This window comes from Cyanistes caeruleus, chromosome 1, assembly GCF_971803275.1.
Source record: "Cyanistes caeruleus chromosome 1, bCyaCae1.hap1.1, whole genome shotgun sequence".
Classification (NCBI taxonomy): Eukaryota; Metazoa; Chordata; class Aves; order Passeriformes; family Paridae; genus Cyanistes; species Cyanistes caeruleus.
In genome coordinates, this window is record NC_141701.1 from 135806955 (window position 1) to 135825285 (window position 18331).

Consider the following 18331-nt stretch of genomic DNA (forward strand, 5'->3'; position numbering starts at 1 on the left):
GCTGTTTCGGGCACCTTGTCCGCTCTCCTGCGCTCGCCCGCGGCCGCTCCCGCGGGTGCCGCCGCTCGCCCCCGGCGCTGAGGCGCAGCGGCGCCGCCCGGGCCCGGCCGCCAGGTGTCGCTGCCCCGCACCGCGAGCGACCCCCGCGCCCCGGCCCGGGCCCGGCCGAGCCCCGCGGGTTCCCCGCCCGCGATCCCCGGGCCCGGGAAAGCGGAGCGGCTCCCACCGGGACGGGCGTCTGCCCCGCCTCCGTCCCGAGCTGAGCCGGCTGCAGGTGAACCCAGGTGCCTCGACGCCTCTCGGCGGCGGCAGCAGCACCGCCTCCCCCGGCACCGCACGGCGCCGTCCTCCTGCCCCGTGAGTGGCTGCCGGCTGAGTGACAGGCGAGGCGGCCACATAGGGCGGCCGCTGCCTGGCGTGCACCTATAAGGGCCGGCGGTGAGGGGAGCCGCGCGGTGTGGGGCTGCCGGTGGCAGAGCCGCCCGGTGAGCATCCTCCCACGGCCGGCGTCCTCGCTCGCAGAGCCGAGCGCTGTCGGAGGCGGGCGGCTGCCCGCTGGCTCCCCGGCAGCAGCCCCGCCCGCCGATCCCCGCAGCAAGTGGCAGTCCCGAGCCGCGGGCCCCCCTCTCCGGCAGCGGCGTCCGAAGGATGCGGAGCGGCGGAGCGCGGGCGGCGGCGGGGCTCCGCGGGGGGACCCGCCGCTGCGCCGGCCGCGGGCGCCGCCGCCCCTGCGCGCTGCGCCGGGCAGGAGCTCAGTGAGCGCGGTGGCCGCGGCGGGAGGAGGCGCAGGCGGGCTCGGCTCTGCTGTCGCCGGAGGGGCTGCGCGCCGCTCCGCGCCGGCGGTGGGGCTGTGCGGAGCCCCGCGCTGGGGAGGCTGCGGGCGGCGCCGCCACAGGTGACTCGCGGGCCGGGGGTCGCGTTCCGCCCCGCTGCCGCTCGGCCGCCTCTGCGCGTTCGCACCCCTTGGCCGCGGCCGCCTGCGCGGAGCCCATCTTCAGCCGCCTCGCCGTGCCGGCGCGACCGGCAGCACCGGGGGACATGGCTTTGCTCCGGCTCCTTCTTCTCCTGCTCCTCGCCCAGCGCGGGCTGGGGGCTGCCGCCGACCAAGGGCAGGCAGTGCGCGGCCGGGAGCGGGCGCTCGGAGGGAAGCAGCCTATTTACAACCACATCAAGAGCCGGGAGCCTCTGCCGGCCCCGCGGAGCCGCTCTACGGAGAGCACCATCTTGGCGCAGCGGCTCGCCGAGGAGGTGCCCCAGGACGTGGCCTCGTTCCTCTACACGGGCGACTCCCGGGAGTTGCGGCGAGCCAACTGCTCCGGGCGGTACGAGCTGGCCAGCCTCGCCGGCAAGGCGCGCTTCACCTCGCACCCCTCTCTGCACGGCGCCCTGGGCACCCTCACCCACGCCACCAACTTACTCAACATGATCCTCCAGAGCAATAAGTCGCGGGAGCAGAACTTGCAGGAGGACCTGGAGTGGTACCGCGCCTTGATCAGGAGCCTGCTGGAGGAGGACCCAAACATCTCCAGGGCCGCTATCACTTTCAGCACGGAGCCTTTCTCCTCCACTCCCCAGGTTTTCCTCCAGGCCAGCAGGCACGAGAGCCAGGTCCTGCTGCAGGACTTGTCCTCCACGGCTCACCGCCTGGCCAACGCCTCCGTGGAAACAGAGTGGTTCCACAGCTTGAAGCGCAAGTGGAGGCCGCATCTGCACAGGAAGGTCTTAAACACGGGCCCCAAAACTTTGGAGAACAGTTGGAAGAGGCGGGAGAGCTTCACTGCTGATAAGAACCACATCAGGTGGTCCTCACCGTACCTGGAGTGTGAGAATGGGAATTACAAACCCGGCTGGCTGGTGACTCTCTCGGCGGCTTTCTATGGGCTGCGGCCAAACCTCCTGCCCGAGTTCAGGTAGGAGGAGTGTTCTGCTTGCTTTCTGCCCAGGAGGGGAGGGGGGAAGCAGGATGGGGGATTGGTTCTGCCCCCTCCTAGGGAAGGGCATTCGGGTCTGTGGGTGACCTGATCAACGCCTGCCGCTCTGCTCAGTCACACCGCAGAGCAGCCTCGGGCCTTGTGTTGAGCTGTGCCTTCGGGAGCTGTTGCTCCGCAGGAGAATCGCTGTAAGGCAGCGTTTGCTTCACCTGCTCCCGCTGGAGCAGGCGTGCCTGTGGCTCATGTTCCTGGCGTGCTTGTGGCGAGGAGAGCAGCACTCGCCAGTTGAAGTTTATCTGCGTCTGCAAGAGGAAAATGCTCACTGAGGTGTTGCTTCTTACTATACTGTGAAGTTGAAACTAGCTAGACCTCAGCTGTGCTTTTAACCTGCTGGGAAATAACATTGTTGTGCCGGTAAACTGCTGTTTCTGGTCTCCAGAGCACATCTGCCGGGGGATGCTCGAGCCTGGGCAGTGGTCAGTGCAGTAGGTAAATAAGTGTGGGTGACTGCTATTCTGTCATAGTTCATGTGGCTATAGCCTGAACTGGCAGGAGGAAAGCTTTCCTTGGACATCATCACCTTGATATTTGATACCTAGCGTATGTAAAGGTTTGCTTATTTTTTGTTGCTTTTATATACTTTGCCACTAAACTGCAACTATCAGAGAGGAAGACAGAAAAAGGCTCTTTCTTGTGTCTTTGTATTTTGACACCAAAGAGATTCCCTCAAAGAGGAGAGCAACCTGTAGAGTGTGGGATGCCAGTTTTTCTACTGCCACTCCTGCGAGGGGTTCACAGGGAGCTTTGTTCAGTGGGGAATGCCCACTGCCCAGAAGCAGCTGGCATTTCTCAGGATGAGAGAGGAGCACAGGTTTTATTTTGTGCAATGAATTAGTAGTGGGTAAAGATTGGTAGGAACATTTTGCCACACCTAGGTGACAAGGCAATAGTGTCTGCAAATGCTATTTCTCTTGGCTCACTCTGAAATACAGTGCGATCAAAGATACAGAGAGCATACAGAGATATAAAGAGTGCAGTCATTAATCCTTGAAAAAACTTGAAATTTGTTGAATGGATAATGGCTGCTTATTTCTCTGTTGAATTATCTTTTGCCCTGAAATTTTCACACCTATGGGGATGGTAGGGTTAAAGTAAAATGAGCTCATCTGTAGGCTGTTTGTTGGTGAATTCCTCTTGAGACCAAAACCCAGGAATAGGTTTACTGTAGAGCTCTTGTGGACCCTAGGGAGTTCAGAGAAGTCAGGAGGCTTGTCAGGGATCATTGAAATGCAGTGTTCAACATTTGATGAACTTTGGGATGTGGATGAAAGTTAATGTAGGCTGATGGTCTCTTGGGGATAGATTTTACAGAACCTGCAGAACCACTAGGCTTGGAGGTGTGGTGGCAGCCACAAACCAGGTCTGAGAATATAAATTTTGATATAAAACCTAACTCAAAGGAGCTTCAATCTTGACTTAATTGAAGAGGAAATAAACCCATTTTTTAAGCAGAAGAGTCTAAAGCTCCAATCCCTGCTCTGCGCCTCTGCCAAGATTCTGTGATGCCCGGAAGCATCTCAGTGATGTAGGTTTCTGCTGTGGCAGCTTTGGCGTTCAGAGCTCACCAGGGCTGTTTTGGCATAGCCCTAGCCAACCACGGCAACCAGTAGATGTCCTCCTGGATGCAGTGCAGAGCACTGCATTCCCTGCCTCATCTTCCCAGCCTCTTTTTGCCATGTAGGGGTCACTTCCGTTGAAGACATAGAATAGCCTGTTATAACTCTGATACTTCAAAGGGCTTTCACTGAGCTCATCTAAGCTTGGAGAACCACTGCTTATTTGGAAGATCTTGGGATGGAGTGTGCTGTGCAAGTTCGAAGTGTTGTGTTGCTGTTATACTGAATAGTTGAGATGAAACTAACAGAGATTTGTTGTATCAACAGAGATGAGTTTGTAAGCATTTCTGAAAAGTGGGTTATGTCTTTCCAAACTATTAAAGAAGCAAGTGGAAGAAGTGAGATTATAAATATATACACATTCTGGCAAGCTAAAGGAGATAGCTTGTATTCCTGATTTGAGGTATCCTAGATGAAAGATGGGCTATAATATAAGATTATTACTTGGAATATTGAGAAAGTAACTTCTCAGATACATAGGAAGTAGTATACACAAAATATGCTTCCAAGACTTGTAGCTTGTCTCAGTATTTACACAGTGTTTTCAATGCTTAATAGGTACACAGCCTCAATGTGAATTTTTAAGAGAAAAAATGGTTTAAAGCATGAACACATAATAGAAAAATTTTAAATCCAGTGTGGTCACTGGAAAATTAGTATGAATTACTCTAAGCTGCCTCTTGAAGTAAGCTTTGCTTCCTCTCACCATCAGTCTTTGAGTGACACAGTATTTTGAATTTAAATTCTTATTTAAGGCCCATATGGAAAAACAATGTTTTTCAACCTCCATCTTTTGGGACAGCTATGTTGGTTCTCCCAAAAGTGTATCTTTGAACCATCTGTTAGAAACATCTTAATGAATCAATTACCATGCTCCTCCCATTTAGTAGACTGGCATGATATCATTAATAATAATTTAGTGTATGCCACTTTAACATTCTAACAGTTTGTGTGCTTTCTTTGCTCATGTTAGGTTTAAGGCATGGTACAACAGGGTGAGATACTGTTGGGGGACAGATACATTCAGGAGCATGCTATATCCACAAACATGAGTTCCTTCACATTACAGAAGGAAAAGCTATTGCTCCTTCTTGGTATCTCTTCTGTGGCAGTAACAGATGGGCTTGTTGATGTAGGATAGCAATGGAAAGAGTTTAAGGAAGGCAATGCTGATAATTACTACTGTCTGTGTTCAGTGCATGCTGCTACTGCAGTGCTGTTGTCAGTCACGTTCTGAAAGTGCAGCAAAAAGCAGCAAGCTTTGTTCTTAACATTGTGAAGAGTTACAGTGCTTTTGGCCCAGGACGTGTGTGTTACAGGAAAAGGTCTTGCAGTTCATCTGTCTTCAGTTTCACCTCTCCCCTTCCCAAGAGATTACTGCCAAACTGCCCCAAATAAAGGCAAAGGAGATGTGGTTAAGTTGTCTAGCCATGGCTAACACTGGAGACAAATACCGAGATGAAGTGGAGAAACCAAAGGCAACTTGATTGTGCTGATACCAGAAACTGTTCAGGCCCAGTGGGGCCCCATTAGCCTAGTACAGTGCTAAACTAGCAGTGCTGGCTGTCTGCAGCTTCTTAGCAGTGCTGAAGTTTTTTTGTGGTCTGCATTTGCTGGTCTTTCCACCCAAAATGCCTGGAGAGAACATTACTACTACCTGCTTATAAGATGGAGAAATCAGGATCCACACAGACTTGAAGTAATCACTTGATGTTAACCATCCCTCCTGTTTAAACTGATGCCGTTTGCAGCTGAAATTTACCACCTAATGTGCCTAATCACTCTGGTACTGTAATGCTGCAGGGGGTAGAGCACAGTAGCATCTGTCACAAATCTTCTGTGCCCCTCCTCTGGACTGCCTGTCACATGGTCAGAATGAACCATATTTTGTGGCACATGACGACCCAAGTGTCCTCTTCGCAGCTCTACTGAGAAAGTGGAAAAGTGTGAGAAGTTGCATGTTGTAAATACGATTCCTTTCCTAAAAGTATTTTCTTGGTGCCTGGAGAAGAAATGAGAGGTCTTCATTGCTTTAGCAGTCCAGGAAACAAGCGGGAAAGATCACTTCTTCATCTAGAAGAAAGATGACTAAATAGTCAGCTAATAGGAAAACATTAGTTAAAAGAAAGTCCTCCTGGGTCACTGAGTCGGTCTTCTGCTGTCACAGGCCCACTTAATGTCATCAGTTGACAAATCTCCATCTTTAAGCAGGTGAATTTCCCTTTTGACTCTTCAGTTCACTGGCATGCTGGACCTAAGGGTTGGATTACTTCTCCTGATTTCTGATCTGAATTTATTCACCGTCAGTTCTCACGCATTTATTCTAGTCCAGAACTGTCTTCTATCTGACTTAGCACTCTTAGCTGGTGTTTACTGCCCTGACTTATTTATAGGCAGTGGCCCCTTCTCCACCATTGTTTACTAGACTGCACAGACTGGCTTTCTTTAGTCTCTGTCATAAGCTCTCTGTTGCCATGGTCCCTCTTCTGAAGTCCTGCTCCAGTATTTCCTGAACATGGTTAGTCAGATTCATGTGCACTGTTCCAGCCTTGTGCAATGACATCAATTATCCCCAAACTCTGATGAATGAGTTGCTGCTTTTGTGGTTCAAGATGTTCCCTTGTGTGCTGTTCTCATTTTCTTTAACGCTGTGTTGTAATATGTCTGCATTTTGAGAAGTGGTCATTGGCCTTGCATGATTTCTCATTGTGGAGGTCAGATTGTCTTCAGGATATGAAGAAATGCCTTTCTTTTCCCCTCCCACCATATTCCAGCAAGTTTTTCACCAAATCAAGCATTTGCTATCTTTTCTTAAGGTTTTTGGGGAGCATCCATTGGAATAATGTCTGTTTCAGCAGAGAAGTACTCAGTCAGCAAGCTGAATAAGTTGGAGTGGCTGTTTGGGGTTTGTTTGCTTTGCATTCTGTTTTTGGCCAGATTGTGTTACATCTTCATATTTTCTGTCTTCCAGAGGTTTGCTACTTCTCTCAGTTATTGGAAAGATATCCCTTGATGCAAAGATAATCTTTACTGCACGGTTAAATGGAGCTGTTTTTTCCCTAAAGGCAGTGTAATGTTGTGATTTCCACTGTACCATTAGCAGTTACTTGGACCACTCCAGTGTTAGACTGTGATGGGACCCTTAGTTAAGGAAACCTTACTAAAGGCAGATTAAGCCATGCAGGTTAGAAGTATTTGTGACAAATAAGTAATTTCATAGGGATTATATGTATGATTCATTATTCTGCTAAATATTTCACAGCTATTAAATTACTTGGTAAAAAAAACCTGAACAGATACAGACATGAAAAAAGGAATTTTAAAAGTGGGTAATTTTTTCTTTTAGACATGGTTTAATTTCTTCCTTTAGCCCCCTTTTTTAGTTTTCCACAATCTCTCTTTAGTCTGAGTACTGAGATAAGAGAAAATTAATTCTAATTGTTTAAGGAGACTTTTTAATTTTGTGCCATTGTGATGTGACATTAGTTGTATAATACAGAAAATATTTTAAAATGTTGAGGTTGACTTTTTTTATTACATGTCCTGGCCCTTAACATGAGTGAAAGTGTGTGTGGATTTAGAACAGGTTTCAAAAATGAAAAGGAATAATTTATTTCCTAGAATTTCTGAAATTCTTGCATTTGTATTCTTGAAAAGAAGTAAAACAAAGAAGCCTCTTATTATACTGTCTATTTGTGGAAACCCTCAGGATATTTTAAGTATTCTCTAGGCAATCAATTATGTCTCTGACAGCATTTTTCATATGAGGTCATGGATATGGATAGAAAACTGGATGTTGAAAAAACATAGGAAAGGAACAATAAATAGGGATTTCTTTTAGAACCATGATTCAGCTTTCTTCAGTACTGGAGAAACAGAAGTGGGTCTTTGAAAAAGAAGTTAAATGTGGCCATGAGAGAATTGAAACACATACTGCATTCATGTCCACAGTTACTCAGCACATGCTCAGTTGTAATAAAAGGAGATATTTTCTTTTGTGTCAAACTTCTGTTTCCAGCTCCTTTGTTCTCCATCCCCATCCCACTTGGGCTAGACTTCCAGCACAGGAGGTTATCAAAGCTCTTTTGAAAGGAATGGACATGTAGCAGTCCTTACTGAGATTCAGCTCCAGGTGTTATCTGTTCTATTTGTGAGTGTGGGCTGAGATGGAAATCTTCCTAAAGGTAAGAAAAAAATGTACTGCTGTGTTAGGTCAAATAAAAGGTTTCCATAGCCTTTGCTCCAAAAGCAGCTTCTGGCAGATATTGAAGGGAAAATGTCAAGTGCTCCTATCCTGGTTATATCCAATTTATCAATGGTAAGCGATAAAAATTAGGTTTTTTTCAGACTTTATCTGAATGACTGGTTACTAAGTACATATTAACCTGACCTCCATGATTCTCGTGTATGTTTTAACACACTTTTGTCTTCTGCAATGTAGTTTGGCATTGCATTCTGTAATATATTTGTATATTCCATAATATCCATCTATTATGGGTTCCATAATTTTCTGGTTTTAAATTCACTTAATAAATTTAAATTCATTGTGAGATCCTAGATTCTTGAATTAATACTTTCCAAAGTGTTTTATTGCATTTTTTCTGTGTCAGGGAGGTTTAATTGTGGGTTATATTAAACATTTTTATTGCTTGCAGACTTTGCCACTGGCTGCTCATTTGTGAGGTGCAGAAAAGTCAGTGGTGAAGTCCAGCTTGTTAACTTCCCTGCTTTTGTTTCATTGATTCATTCAAGAGTGGTGAAAATAACTCATTTTTGTCAAAGGTGTCTTTACTCTGAGCAATTTTTGTATCTTGGTTGTGTATTATGTTAGAGATTCTACTTTAGCCTTCCACTTTCTGAGGTATTTGAAATGTTTTTAATTAGTAGAGCCTATCCTTTTAACATGCTGTTTCTAAAAATATCTTGGTTTTGTCTTACATTCTTGTAATTTGTATGTTCCTCCTTGCCCAGGTTTATGTCTTTCAATTTCCTTTTTTTTTTTTTTTTTTGAAGTTGGCTTCCACTTACTTTGGAGTTTTAAAATGACCTTGTTATCTTCAAATAAATCTTCAGTGTCACAGGATTTGGTATAGTTAGGTTGAGACCATCCCTCCTGTGTAGGATTCTTCTATTTCAAAAGCTCTGTGTTCCTAACATATTTTCTTCTACCATGCTCAGTTCCTTGGGACCCTTACTTTTCACCTGCTTCTTTGACCCCATGGATGATAATGGAAGCATTAAAATAAAAAAGTAACCGGAATTTGGTTCCAAGACCTCTTTTCATAGTGCTAATCTAATGTAAGTGGTCCTCTACCATCACTGACACCTGGCATTCCTATACAAGGTGATGCTCTGTGACAGAGTTAAGATGCTAGCAGCAACTTGAGCATCCTCAAGCAAAAAAAAAAAAACCCAAACCATCCCTGCCCCTCAGAGTACCTAAAACTGACTGAACTGCAGGGGAATCCCCAGGGAGGCAGCACTGCATGCCATAAATCTGAAGGCAGATTTAAATTTGAAATAATTCTTCAGACAATAGAGAATTCAGCTTTAAATATTCTGCTCTTGTAGTACTGTTTCAGATGGTCTAGAGGGATTTTCTTTGCAGGTAGACCCTAATTTATGTTCCCACACTGCTATACATTACTCTTCAGTTAATTTTCTTTTTAGTGAAAGCTGGTTCTCTTATGAAAATGTGTGCTGAAAATCAGCAGTTATGCTAGGGCTGAGGAATTAGTGAAGTCTGTCCTGTTAGTAAGGAATTGGCAGTAACTCTTTCCAGGTTAAAATCATGTGTCATGTCTCAGTAGCTTTTGTTAATCTGGCTGGTTATGCACAGTAATGATTTCAACAATGTCCAAGTGATGCAGAATCCTAAATTTTAACTTTAAAAAGCAAGCTGAACCTGCAGAAGCTGCTGTTTGTCAGCCAGACTTATGGCTGGAATTAATTTGTGAATTTGACACCAGGATTATTTTTGGATGCTCAGTTGATGGTACATTGGAGGAGCCTCAGGTGTCAGGTAGTATGCAGTATTTGAAGATTAATATTCTTGAAAGAGGCAACCTCCAAAATGAGAGTGGTCAGAAAAGGCATCTGCCCTGAAAACACTGGCTGTGCTAAATACAGCGTGTGTTTGTCCAGAGGAGTGGGCATTTGCAGATTTCTGATGGCTGTAGAGAACTTGTTTTTCTTAGCTCCTTGTTTTGTGGTAAAGAGGACTTGTGAAGGACAGCCTGGAGGGCTGGATGAATATGACAGCAAGAATCTGAAGAGCTGTTTAGATGTGGGGAATGGTGCCCACTTCAGTGTGTGATAACCATGCCTTATACCTTAATTATGGGTGCTCACAATGCTTACGGGCACAAAAGTAAGTGTACAAACTTAGAAGACAAACTGTGTGTTTAGCTGAGCTGTGATGACCTCTGTGCCAAAAAAGCTTTTGAAGAGCTACAGCACAAGGATACTGTTTATCACCATTTAAATGTTTGCAGACTATTATTTTGTACAGTTCTGGCTTAAGCTGAGTAGGAGAAAAAGAACATGCTCCTTTTTTTATGATGTAACAGTACAGGCAAAAAAATTATTCTGTAAATAGGTTTTACAACATGTTGTTACAATGAAATATTATAACTACTGAAACTATCAAGATAGCTAGTAGGTTGGGAAAATAAGCTTAAATCAATTTCTGGCACAGATTTCAAAGCAAGCAGCATGCCAACAAACAGTAGTACTGGAAATACGGACAGACATTAAAGCTTCTTAAATCAAACCTCTGACCTGACAGAAAATCCTTGATGACATCATTCTTCAATGATTTTCTTATGTATAATTTAACTAATTCTTTCTTAACTGCATGTTTAACATGGCCATGCAATCCTTAGCTATCTCTTTTGTGTGTGTAAGGACTGTAAATTTGTGTCAGGAAACAAATATCTATTGTTACAAGGAGATTAACGAAATATACTTACCTGCCAGATGGTCCACAATTACCAGTAATATTGTTATTAACTTATGGCTGTGGCTTGGGTTCAGCCAGGCAGCGTTGCCAGTGTGGATGAATGTGTTACGCTGACAAGCTGAGTCTACTCTTACACTCTTGATATTTGTCTTGATTGCTTCCACCAAGATAGCAACACTGCAATTATTCCCAATTAGTTCGATAAATATAACACAGGGAGTTGGTCCGTATACGTTCTAGGAGGATGTGCTCTTCCATATGTTCCATTTTCTGAATGCTGAATCAAAAATAACTGAAAATGTGGGTGGCTAAACAGGCTGTGCCAGCTACTGTATTAATCACAGATGAATTTCAGAAATATATCATGTACATATTGGTGTACTCTGTGTAATAGCAGTGGGGTACAAGTCTGAGATGGTGTTTTAAAATGGCAAAGGATCTGAAATGAACGCAGTGGGAGTCTCGTACCATCATGACACTTCTTTTAAATGCCACACATACGCTGAAAGAAACTTTGCTTTTGAAAGCACTGTGTCCTCAAGTAGTTTCAGACCCTGGTACTACTTCAGATCTGTGATGTTACTATGAAACACGTATTGCAGAGGTCTGGTGAAAAAAGAGTAATAATTGCACCATGGAGAAAAGCAGTTGAAATCCTATGGCAGCTTGTAACTGTTAGGATATATTGTTTTCCTGTTCCTGCTTCTGCACTGTCCTGTTTCTTCTTGCTGTAGATTTTCACCCCAGAAACTCACAAAGCTCTGAGAAAAAGGAAAACTGCAACAACTTAACCATATCAAAAGTTCAGGTTGTGCTACAGAAAAGCTGCAGATGGGAGAAGAGTGTGTAGGTAAAGAAGTTTGCATTCAGTTCATGAAGATTGGGTTTTGTGAAAGACAAGCACTCTTGTAAGAAAAGTTTTAGTACAAGAGAAGCAAAAGGAGCATGGATTTAGTTGGAAATTAAATAATTTTATAGTGTTTGTGGAAGAAGTATTACGAAAATCTTTTCAAGCTTGCATGGCTTAACAGGGAGATCCTGACAAAACTTAAGCATAAATTGAAGCTGCAGGTGGAAGTGGGGCCAGGTGACCTGGGAGGAATATGGAGACACTGTCTGAACATGACTCTGATCATGAATATCTTGTATCAGCAAATATAAAATAATAAAAATAAAATTAAAAAAAAGTGGCCCACAGGACCAAGGAAGTGATCATTCCTCTGTACTCATCACTGGTGAGGTTGTGTCTTGATTCCTCTGTTCAGTTTTGGACCCCTCACTGCAGGAAAGACATTCAAGGGGCTGGAGCAAGGGAAGGGCAGTGGAGCTGGTGAAGGGCCTGGAGCACAAGTCCTATGAGGGAGCTGGGGGTGTTCAGTCTGGAGAAAAGGAGACTCAGGGGAGACTTTACTGCTCTTTACAACTACACAAAAGGAGGTTGGGATCAGGTTGGGGTTGGTCTCTTCTCCCAAGAGACAGATGACAAGTGATAGGACGAGAGGAAATGTCTTGAAGTTGTCCTGAAGGAATTTTACAGTGGATATTAGGAAAACTCACTTCACTGAAAGGATTGTCAGGCATTGGAACAGGCTCCTGGGGCTGAGTAACTGTCCCTGGAGGTATTTAAAAGATGTGGCACTTAGGGGCAAGTTTTAATGTTGACTTTGGCAGTGCTTGGTTAATGGTTGGGACTCACTGATCTTTAAGTTCTTTTCCAAGGTCTTTGCTGCTGAATGGAAAAGTGTAGGTTGTGACATAGGATGTTGCAAAGTCCAGAGTACTTGAGATGTCTCCCAAGAATCTACAGGCTGATCAGTCTCACCTCAGTCCCTGGGAAGGTGCTGGAACAAATCACTGTGAAAACCCCTTTTGGAATACATGAAGAGGAGGAATGTGATTGGGAGTAGTCAGCATGGATTTCTGAGGGGGAAATAGTGTTTAACCAGCTCAGCAGTCTTCTGAAGGCTGTGTCTGATTGGAGGTCAGTCACTATTGATATACTCCTGTGTATTGATACACCAGTTTGAGTCACCAACGTGTGCTTGTGGCAGAGAAAGCCAACAGCCCCCTGGTCAGTGAGAGGAAGTTTTGCCAGCAGGTTGAGGGAAGTGATCCTTGCATTTTACCCAGCCTGGTGCCATCAAGAGGGCTATGTCCACTTCTGGGCTCCTCAGCACAGGAGACATGGGTGCATTGTAGCAAACCTAGTGAAGGGCCACACAGCTAAATGTTGGAGCATCTGGCACACAAAGACTGAGTGAGCTGGTACTGTTCAGCCTGGAGAAGAAAAGGCTTCAGGGGCACTTAATATGTAAGTACCCAGTGAAAAAGAAGAGAGAGACAGCCCTTTCTCAGCCTTATGAAAGGATGGAAAGCCCAAGAGGCACAAACTGAAACACAAGAAATTTCATTTAAACATCAGAAATCTTTTTTTTTTCTGGACACTGTGAGTTTAGTCATTCACTAAATCAGGTTTCCCAGAGATGGTGAAGTCTCCATTATTGTAGATATAAAAAAACCCCAACTTAACTGAGCCTGCTTTGAGCAGGTGAATGCACTGAATGATCACAAGAGGCTTCTTCCAAAGTCAGTTGCTGTACGAATCTGATTTTCATGTCTATTTTTAAAACAATAATTGTATTAAGGAACTTTCAAAGGCTGTAAGTTCTTTAATCAATTGTGATGTGAGAAGTCCAGAAGTATTTTCCTTTCTTTCTAGCACATGGCTGAGTGTTAGGATGCACTCCTGCTTTCTGATGCTTGTCCTACTAGAACATGCCACAAATTCTCCAAATTGCAGTGTCTCTGGTACAAGGCCATACTGAAATGCTTTCTCAGTGTACTTAACGACTCTAATTTCTCTGGCTTGTGTGTGTTGTCTTTCTCACAAGTAACCTCTAGGTAAGTTTTCTTTGGAAAATATTTATATCCTTTTTTTTACTGGCACTCTGCTTCTATAGGGCTTGCTTGTGATAAGACACAGCAAACTCTTACATGTGTTTCTTCTCTTCTGGGAGTGATTAGTTTGTCCTTTATTTGTGATCTGTACTTAGCAGAAGTGTTTGAGGAGGAAAAGGTGGGTTTCCTCACCTACCAGTTAAAAGCAAAATGTACACAAGGGAAAAACTTCCCATGTAAAGGAAATCAAACCTTCTTCCCTCAGGTACTTCAAGTGTCCCAGCTGAATGGGTTGCATTTCTATTAAAGTTGGATCATCACTGCTTTTCCTACTTGTATAAACAGTTTTATTTGAAGTAATCAGGGTTGTGCTAGTCCTTTATAGGTTTGCCAGTGTGACTGGTGTGTAACATGAATTAGGAGAACAAGGAATAGTGTTGGTCCTGGTCCTGTTGCCTGCTTTGTGCCTCTTGTCCTCAGCCCACACATTAATATTTGTCTTAGCTCATAAAGGTCCAGAAAGTAATAGAAACCTACTGGGTGGGATCTACCCATGACAGGATGAGTGACCTGTTGTCTGTCTGCTATGGGCATCTGAATCAAGCACCTTCTTGCTGGGTTAAATTTGTAATCCACTGCTATCAGCATTTTGAAGAGATAATCTGTGCAGTGTGGCAGTTTTTCCTTTTGACATTATTGCTCACCTGGAGCATGGGTAAAACAGTTCCTTGGCGTAGAGTTACGGTTTGAGCAGTCCTTGGTGAAACTGCTGTTCAAAACAAATGTATAAAGCTGTAAATCAAAAATGTCAGAATTTTCCAGAAGTGTGTAGTGTGTGCTATTTTAAATTTAACTTGCTAGAACCAGCACTTAAATATTTCAAGTAATTTCTAAATGTGCCCAGCATTATATTGTTTAGATTCTAATCAGAAGACTGAGTGGGGTTAAGTGTTCCTGTACTGTCAAACTTCCTACTGTCTGTTTTATGTAATTTTCTAATGCATTCTTCTGACCACTTACATGATGTAGTTGTGTTTCTCCATTTACTATATAGCATGTCTGAAGATGAATATCCAAATTCAACTGTTGTGGACTCTTGTACAGGGGTGAGATATGAGGGAACAGTATTGTCCTGGTTTTGATCAAGCTCACTCTTATGCCTGTTCCAATTTTGTTTGTATGTATCCTCTCAAATATATGGGTCTGTAGCTATCTTGTTGCTATTGTTGTGTAATTGGCATTGATTAAAAGAGGGAACACACTTTGAGGTGAATGAGGTGCTTCTGAGATAGAGCCATGCCCTTGTTAGTTCACAGCCTGAAAGAAGGGAGATGATGGTGTTTGTAGTTGTGGAAGTCCAGACTGTGGAAATGAAAACATCTGTCCCAAGTGGCTGAAATGATTGACTTGAAAGGAATGGTATTCTAGATTTAAGAAACTAGCACAGAGCATTCATCCACTATGAATGAGTTTGTGTAATGATTTAGCAACTACAAATTGCATATTGACGTTTTTGTCAAGTCTGGACTGCAGCAGAGCAGTCATAGATGACACACTCTGACAAAATGATGCTATAAATGTCCTAGGTCATTCTGAAGAATATGTAAATCTTTGAAGGCTTTTTTTTTTTTAAGCTATAGAACAACAGTCTTGTACCTTTTTTCTTCTGATGATTTTCAAGTTTTTTATAAAATAGTGTCAACTTTGCAATTGGCTTGTTAGCTTTTCTTTCAAAAGAATTTTTGGGGTAAACTGTTGATGGCGAAACCTTAGAGACCCCCTTGTATAGGGCTTACACAATTCAGATGGTTCTTCAGCACATGTGTGTGGGAAACTTTTTTTTTTTTTTGTTTCACAGACATCAGTGGTCTGTTGCTGGCTTGAGCAGATGTTGTATCAGGTTTTATTGCAGAGTCAGCTGGCAGAGGAGTGCAGACAGGGCTTGGATGCTGGCTGGAGAAGGATGTTGGGCTGCAGAGAACAGCCCTGAATGTCTCTGGAGGCTGGGTTGTCTCTGGGGACTCTTACAGAAAAGGTCTATTGCCAATTGTTTTGGCAAATAGGATTCCCAGGAGCAAAGGGGAGAATGTAGTTTTTGCTGGATGTTGGGTGAGATGCAGTGTCTGGTGCCTTGCACTCAGAACTGGCTGGGAAGGTTGCTGGCTCCAGAAGAAGTAGTGCAGATCTTTTACTGTTTTTACTCTGGATCTTTACTGCATGGTAAAATGTGAAGGGCATTACATTGTTTGGACATACAACTTGTTCTTAACTGCCACCCTACTGCTAATATTAGATTTACTTAGCTCTTGTCGTAGTACATCTCAGTAAAGTGTAAAATAAAAATGTGTTTCTGTGACCGTGGCTCTGGGAGCACAAAACTTCTCTGGTCTTTTATCGAATTCCATATTTAGAAGAAAGACGTAGTTCTGCTTTTCAGGCTCCAGCATCATAGAAAAGTTTAACTTATTTCTGCAGTTGTGTTCAAGGCTGTTTCTCTCTGTTTTCAGAGGTGTTGTCAAAGTCGACATCAATCTGCAGAAGGTGGACATTGACCAGTGTTCGAGCGAGGGATGGTTCTCAGGGACGCACAGGTGTCACCTCAACAATTCTGAGGTATGTCTGTCCCTAAGGGACCTCACTTCAGTAACAAATCTGTACAATGAGTAGTGTTCTGTAGTATTAATGTTACTTATTTTACAGACATTAAATGCGGTTTTTTAGGGCTGAAGAAATCTTTGTGTGAGGTGTTGTGGAATGCATGAGTGTCAGAAGTGCCTGCATTTCAGAATTATTGATGTTAAAACAGAAGCAAAGTTACTGTGAAGAGATAAGTTACAGAGAAAAAGATTGCCAATGAAATAATTTATGAGGTTCTGCTTTCCAAGTCAGACAATTTTGTGCTCAAAATCAAAATAGGATTTTAATGTCAGTGTCACTTTTGTTTGGACAGCTTTGAAAAATATAGTAGAAGTAGCTGAAATGCTAATGGTAATTATTCAGAAAAACATGGTCACTTGATAAAGTGATACAGAATAACAGGCAGAATTGGGTACTGTAATTCCTTCTTAGTAGAAATGCCAACATTTTGACAGGGCTGACTAAAATGTTTGTGCTCAGCTCCTTCCTGCTTTCTCTTTCTTCTGAAGGTCTGTGTCTGGTTCCATCTGTCAGCAAATCGTAGATCATTCAGACTGGCCACTCATATATGTTCAATTAAACTTTTAAACAAAATACATTTTGATTTTTTCTTTTAATTCTGCTGTGTAAAGGTGATTTCAAAGGCACCCATTTGTTTTCTGTAAGAGCAGGTACCTTGTGCACTTCTGTACTTTTGAAAATGCCAATGAAAATGTAGGGAAAGTTGACATTTATCTACCAGAAGTCAGGAGATGTTTGCCTAATTTTCTGTAAAATGCCAATTTACCAAAACCAAGTCTAAGTTTAGAAAGACAGTTTGTTTTGATGAATTCAGCTGCTAGCGTATTTGAACAAGAAGAGCTCAGAATTATTGTAAACATATTTTTTTTTGGATTTTTGTCTTTGATTTTTTTCATAAAATAAACTTGAAATGCAAAATGAAGTCTTTGATAAAGACCGTTTTAAGACTAAATATTTCTGCAAGTGGAAAAATGTTTTTCTTTGTCAGCTTTTTGACTTCTGAATTCAAGGGAATAGTTTTTAAATCCCTCATGTTTCTTCCTAGAAGAGAATGTTGTTTCCTATGTGATCTGGTAAACCTTGTTTTTCAGTATATTCTATGTGATTATATACTTTGGCAAGTGCTCCTCCTTCTCCTAATGTCTTATGAGCAAAATCTGTCAGCAGAGGGGTGGGACTGTAAGTTGCATCTCTGCAAGTGAGAGTAAAAGGGGAAAAAATCCAGTCCTAGGTATTTTGTGGTTTAGCCCCATTTGGTAACTAGGTACCACACACAGTTGTTCACTCATTTCCCCTGCCCCCACTGCCATGAGGAGGAGAATTTGGGAAAAAAAGATAAAAATGGTGGGTTGAGATAAGAACAGTTTAATAATGGAAACAAAGTAAAATATAACAATACTGATGATGATAGATATGCTATTACTAAAATGATATAAAAAAAAAAGGAAAGTGAAACCTGAGACCAAGCAATGATGCGCAATATCACCTGCTGACTGATGCCTGTCCTGTCCCCCAGCAGCAAGTGACCCCTCCTGCCCAACCCTTCCCAGCTTGTATACTGAGCATGATGCTCCATGGTGTGGGATATCCCTCTGGCCAGTTCAGGTCAGCTGTTGCTTCTCGTGCCCATCCTCACTGGCAGAGCATGGGAAACTGCAAAGTCCTTGATGTAACGTGAGCGCTGCTTAGCACACTGGTGTTTTGGCTCCTGCTGTCAACATTTCTCTCCCAGAGAACCCAAAACACAGCAATGTACCAGCTGCTGAGAAGAAAGTGAACCCAGGAGAAGGTCCAAGACCTTGTATGCGATTTCATACTTGCTTCATTGGAACCCACTCTGTGGAATGAGGGTAACTTACATAGTTGTGCAACAATATTTTCCGCACAGTTTTTCTTATAAATGCTAATGAAATTGTATTCCCTGTGTTTTCTCTTGTCTACCTAGGAGCAGTTAAAGAAATGCCTGCTGATGGTTGAATGCTCTGCCCCCATTTACAAAGTCTGTCTCCAGCAGAGTAGGAGGAGAATGGAGATCTCTGGATTTCCAGTACAGCTTTAGTTAGACCCTCCTTGCTCACTTTAGTTTTGTTAGGTCACTTGACTATTGGCTGCAGGGTAGCCTCTGTGCAGACTGTTTGATAAGTCTTTGCCATAAGGAATTTCTGATTTGGCTCTTGAGTGTTTATTGCACAGTCCATACCATGTGG

At 43.7% G+C, this 18331-nt stretch overlaps 1 protein-coding gene across 2 annotated transcripts in view; it reads left to right on the top strand.

The window, feature by feature from the left end:
• Positions 1-801: 801 nt before the first annotated feature.
• GPR158 (G protein-coupled receptor 158) overlaps positions 802-18331 on the top strand; it is a 180844-nt gene continuing 163314 nt past the window's right edge. The window contains exons 1-2 of one of the 2 annotated variants that reach the window (XM_086861388.1): positions 802-1910; positions 15974-16079. In XM_086861388.1, coding sequence (XP_086717514.1) covers positions 1039-1910; positions 15974-16079 — 978 coding nt within the window. In that variant the 5' untranslated portion in view covers positions 802-1038. The remainder of the gene's footprint in view (positions 1911-15973; positions 16080-18331) is intronic. The other variant, XM_086861377.1, reaches the window with a different exon arrangement.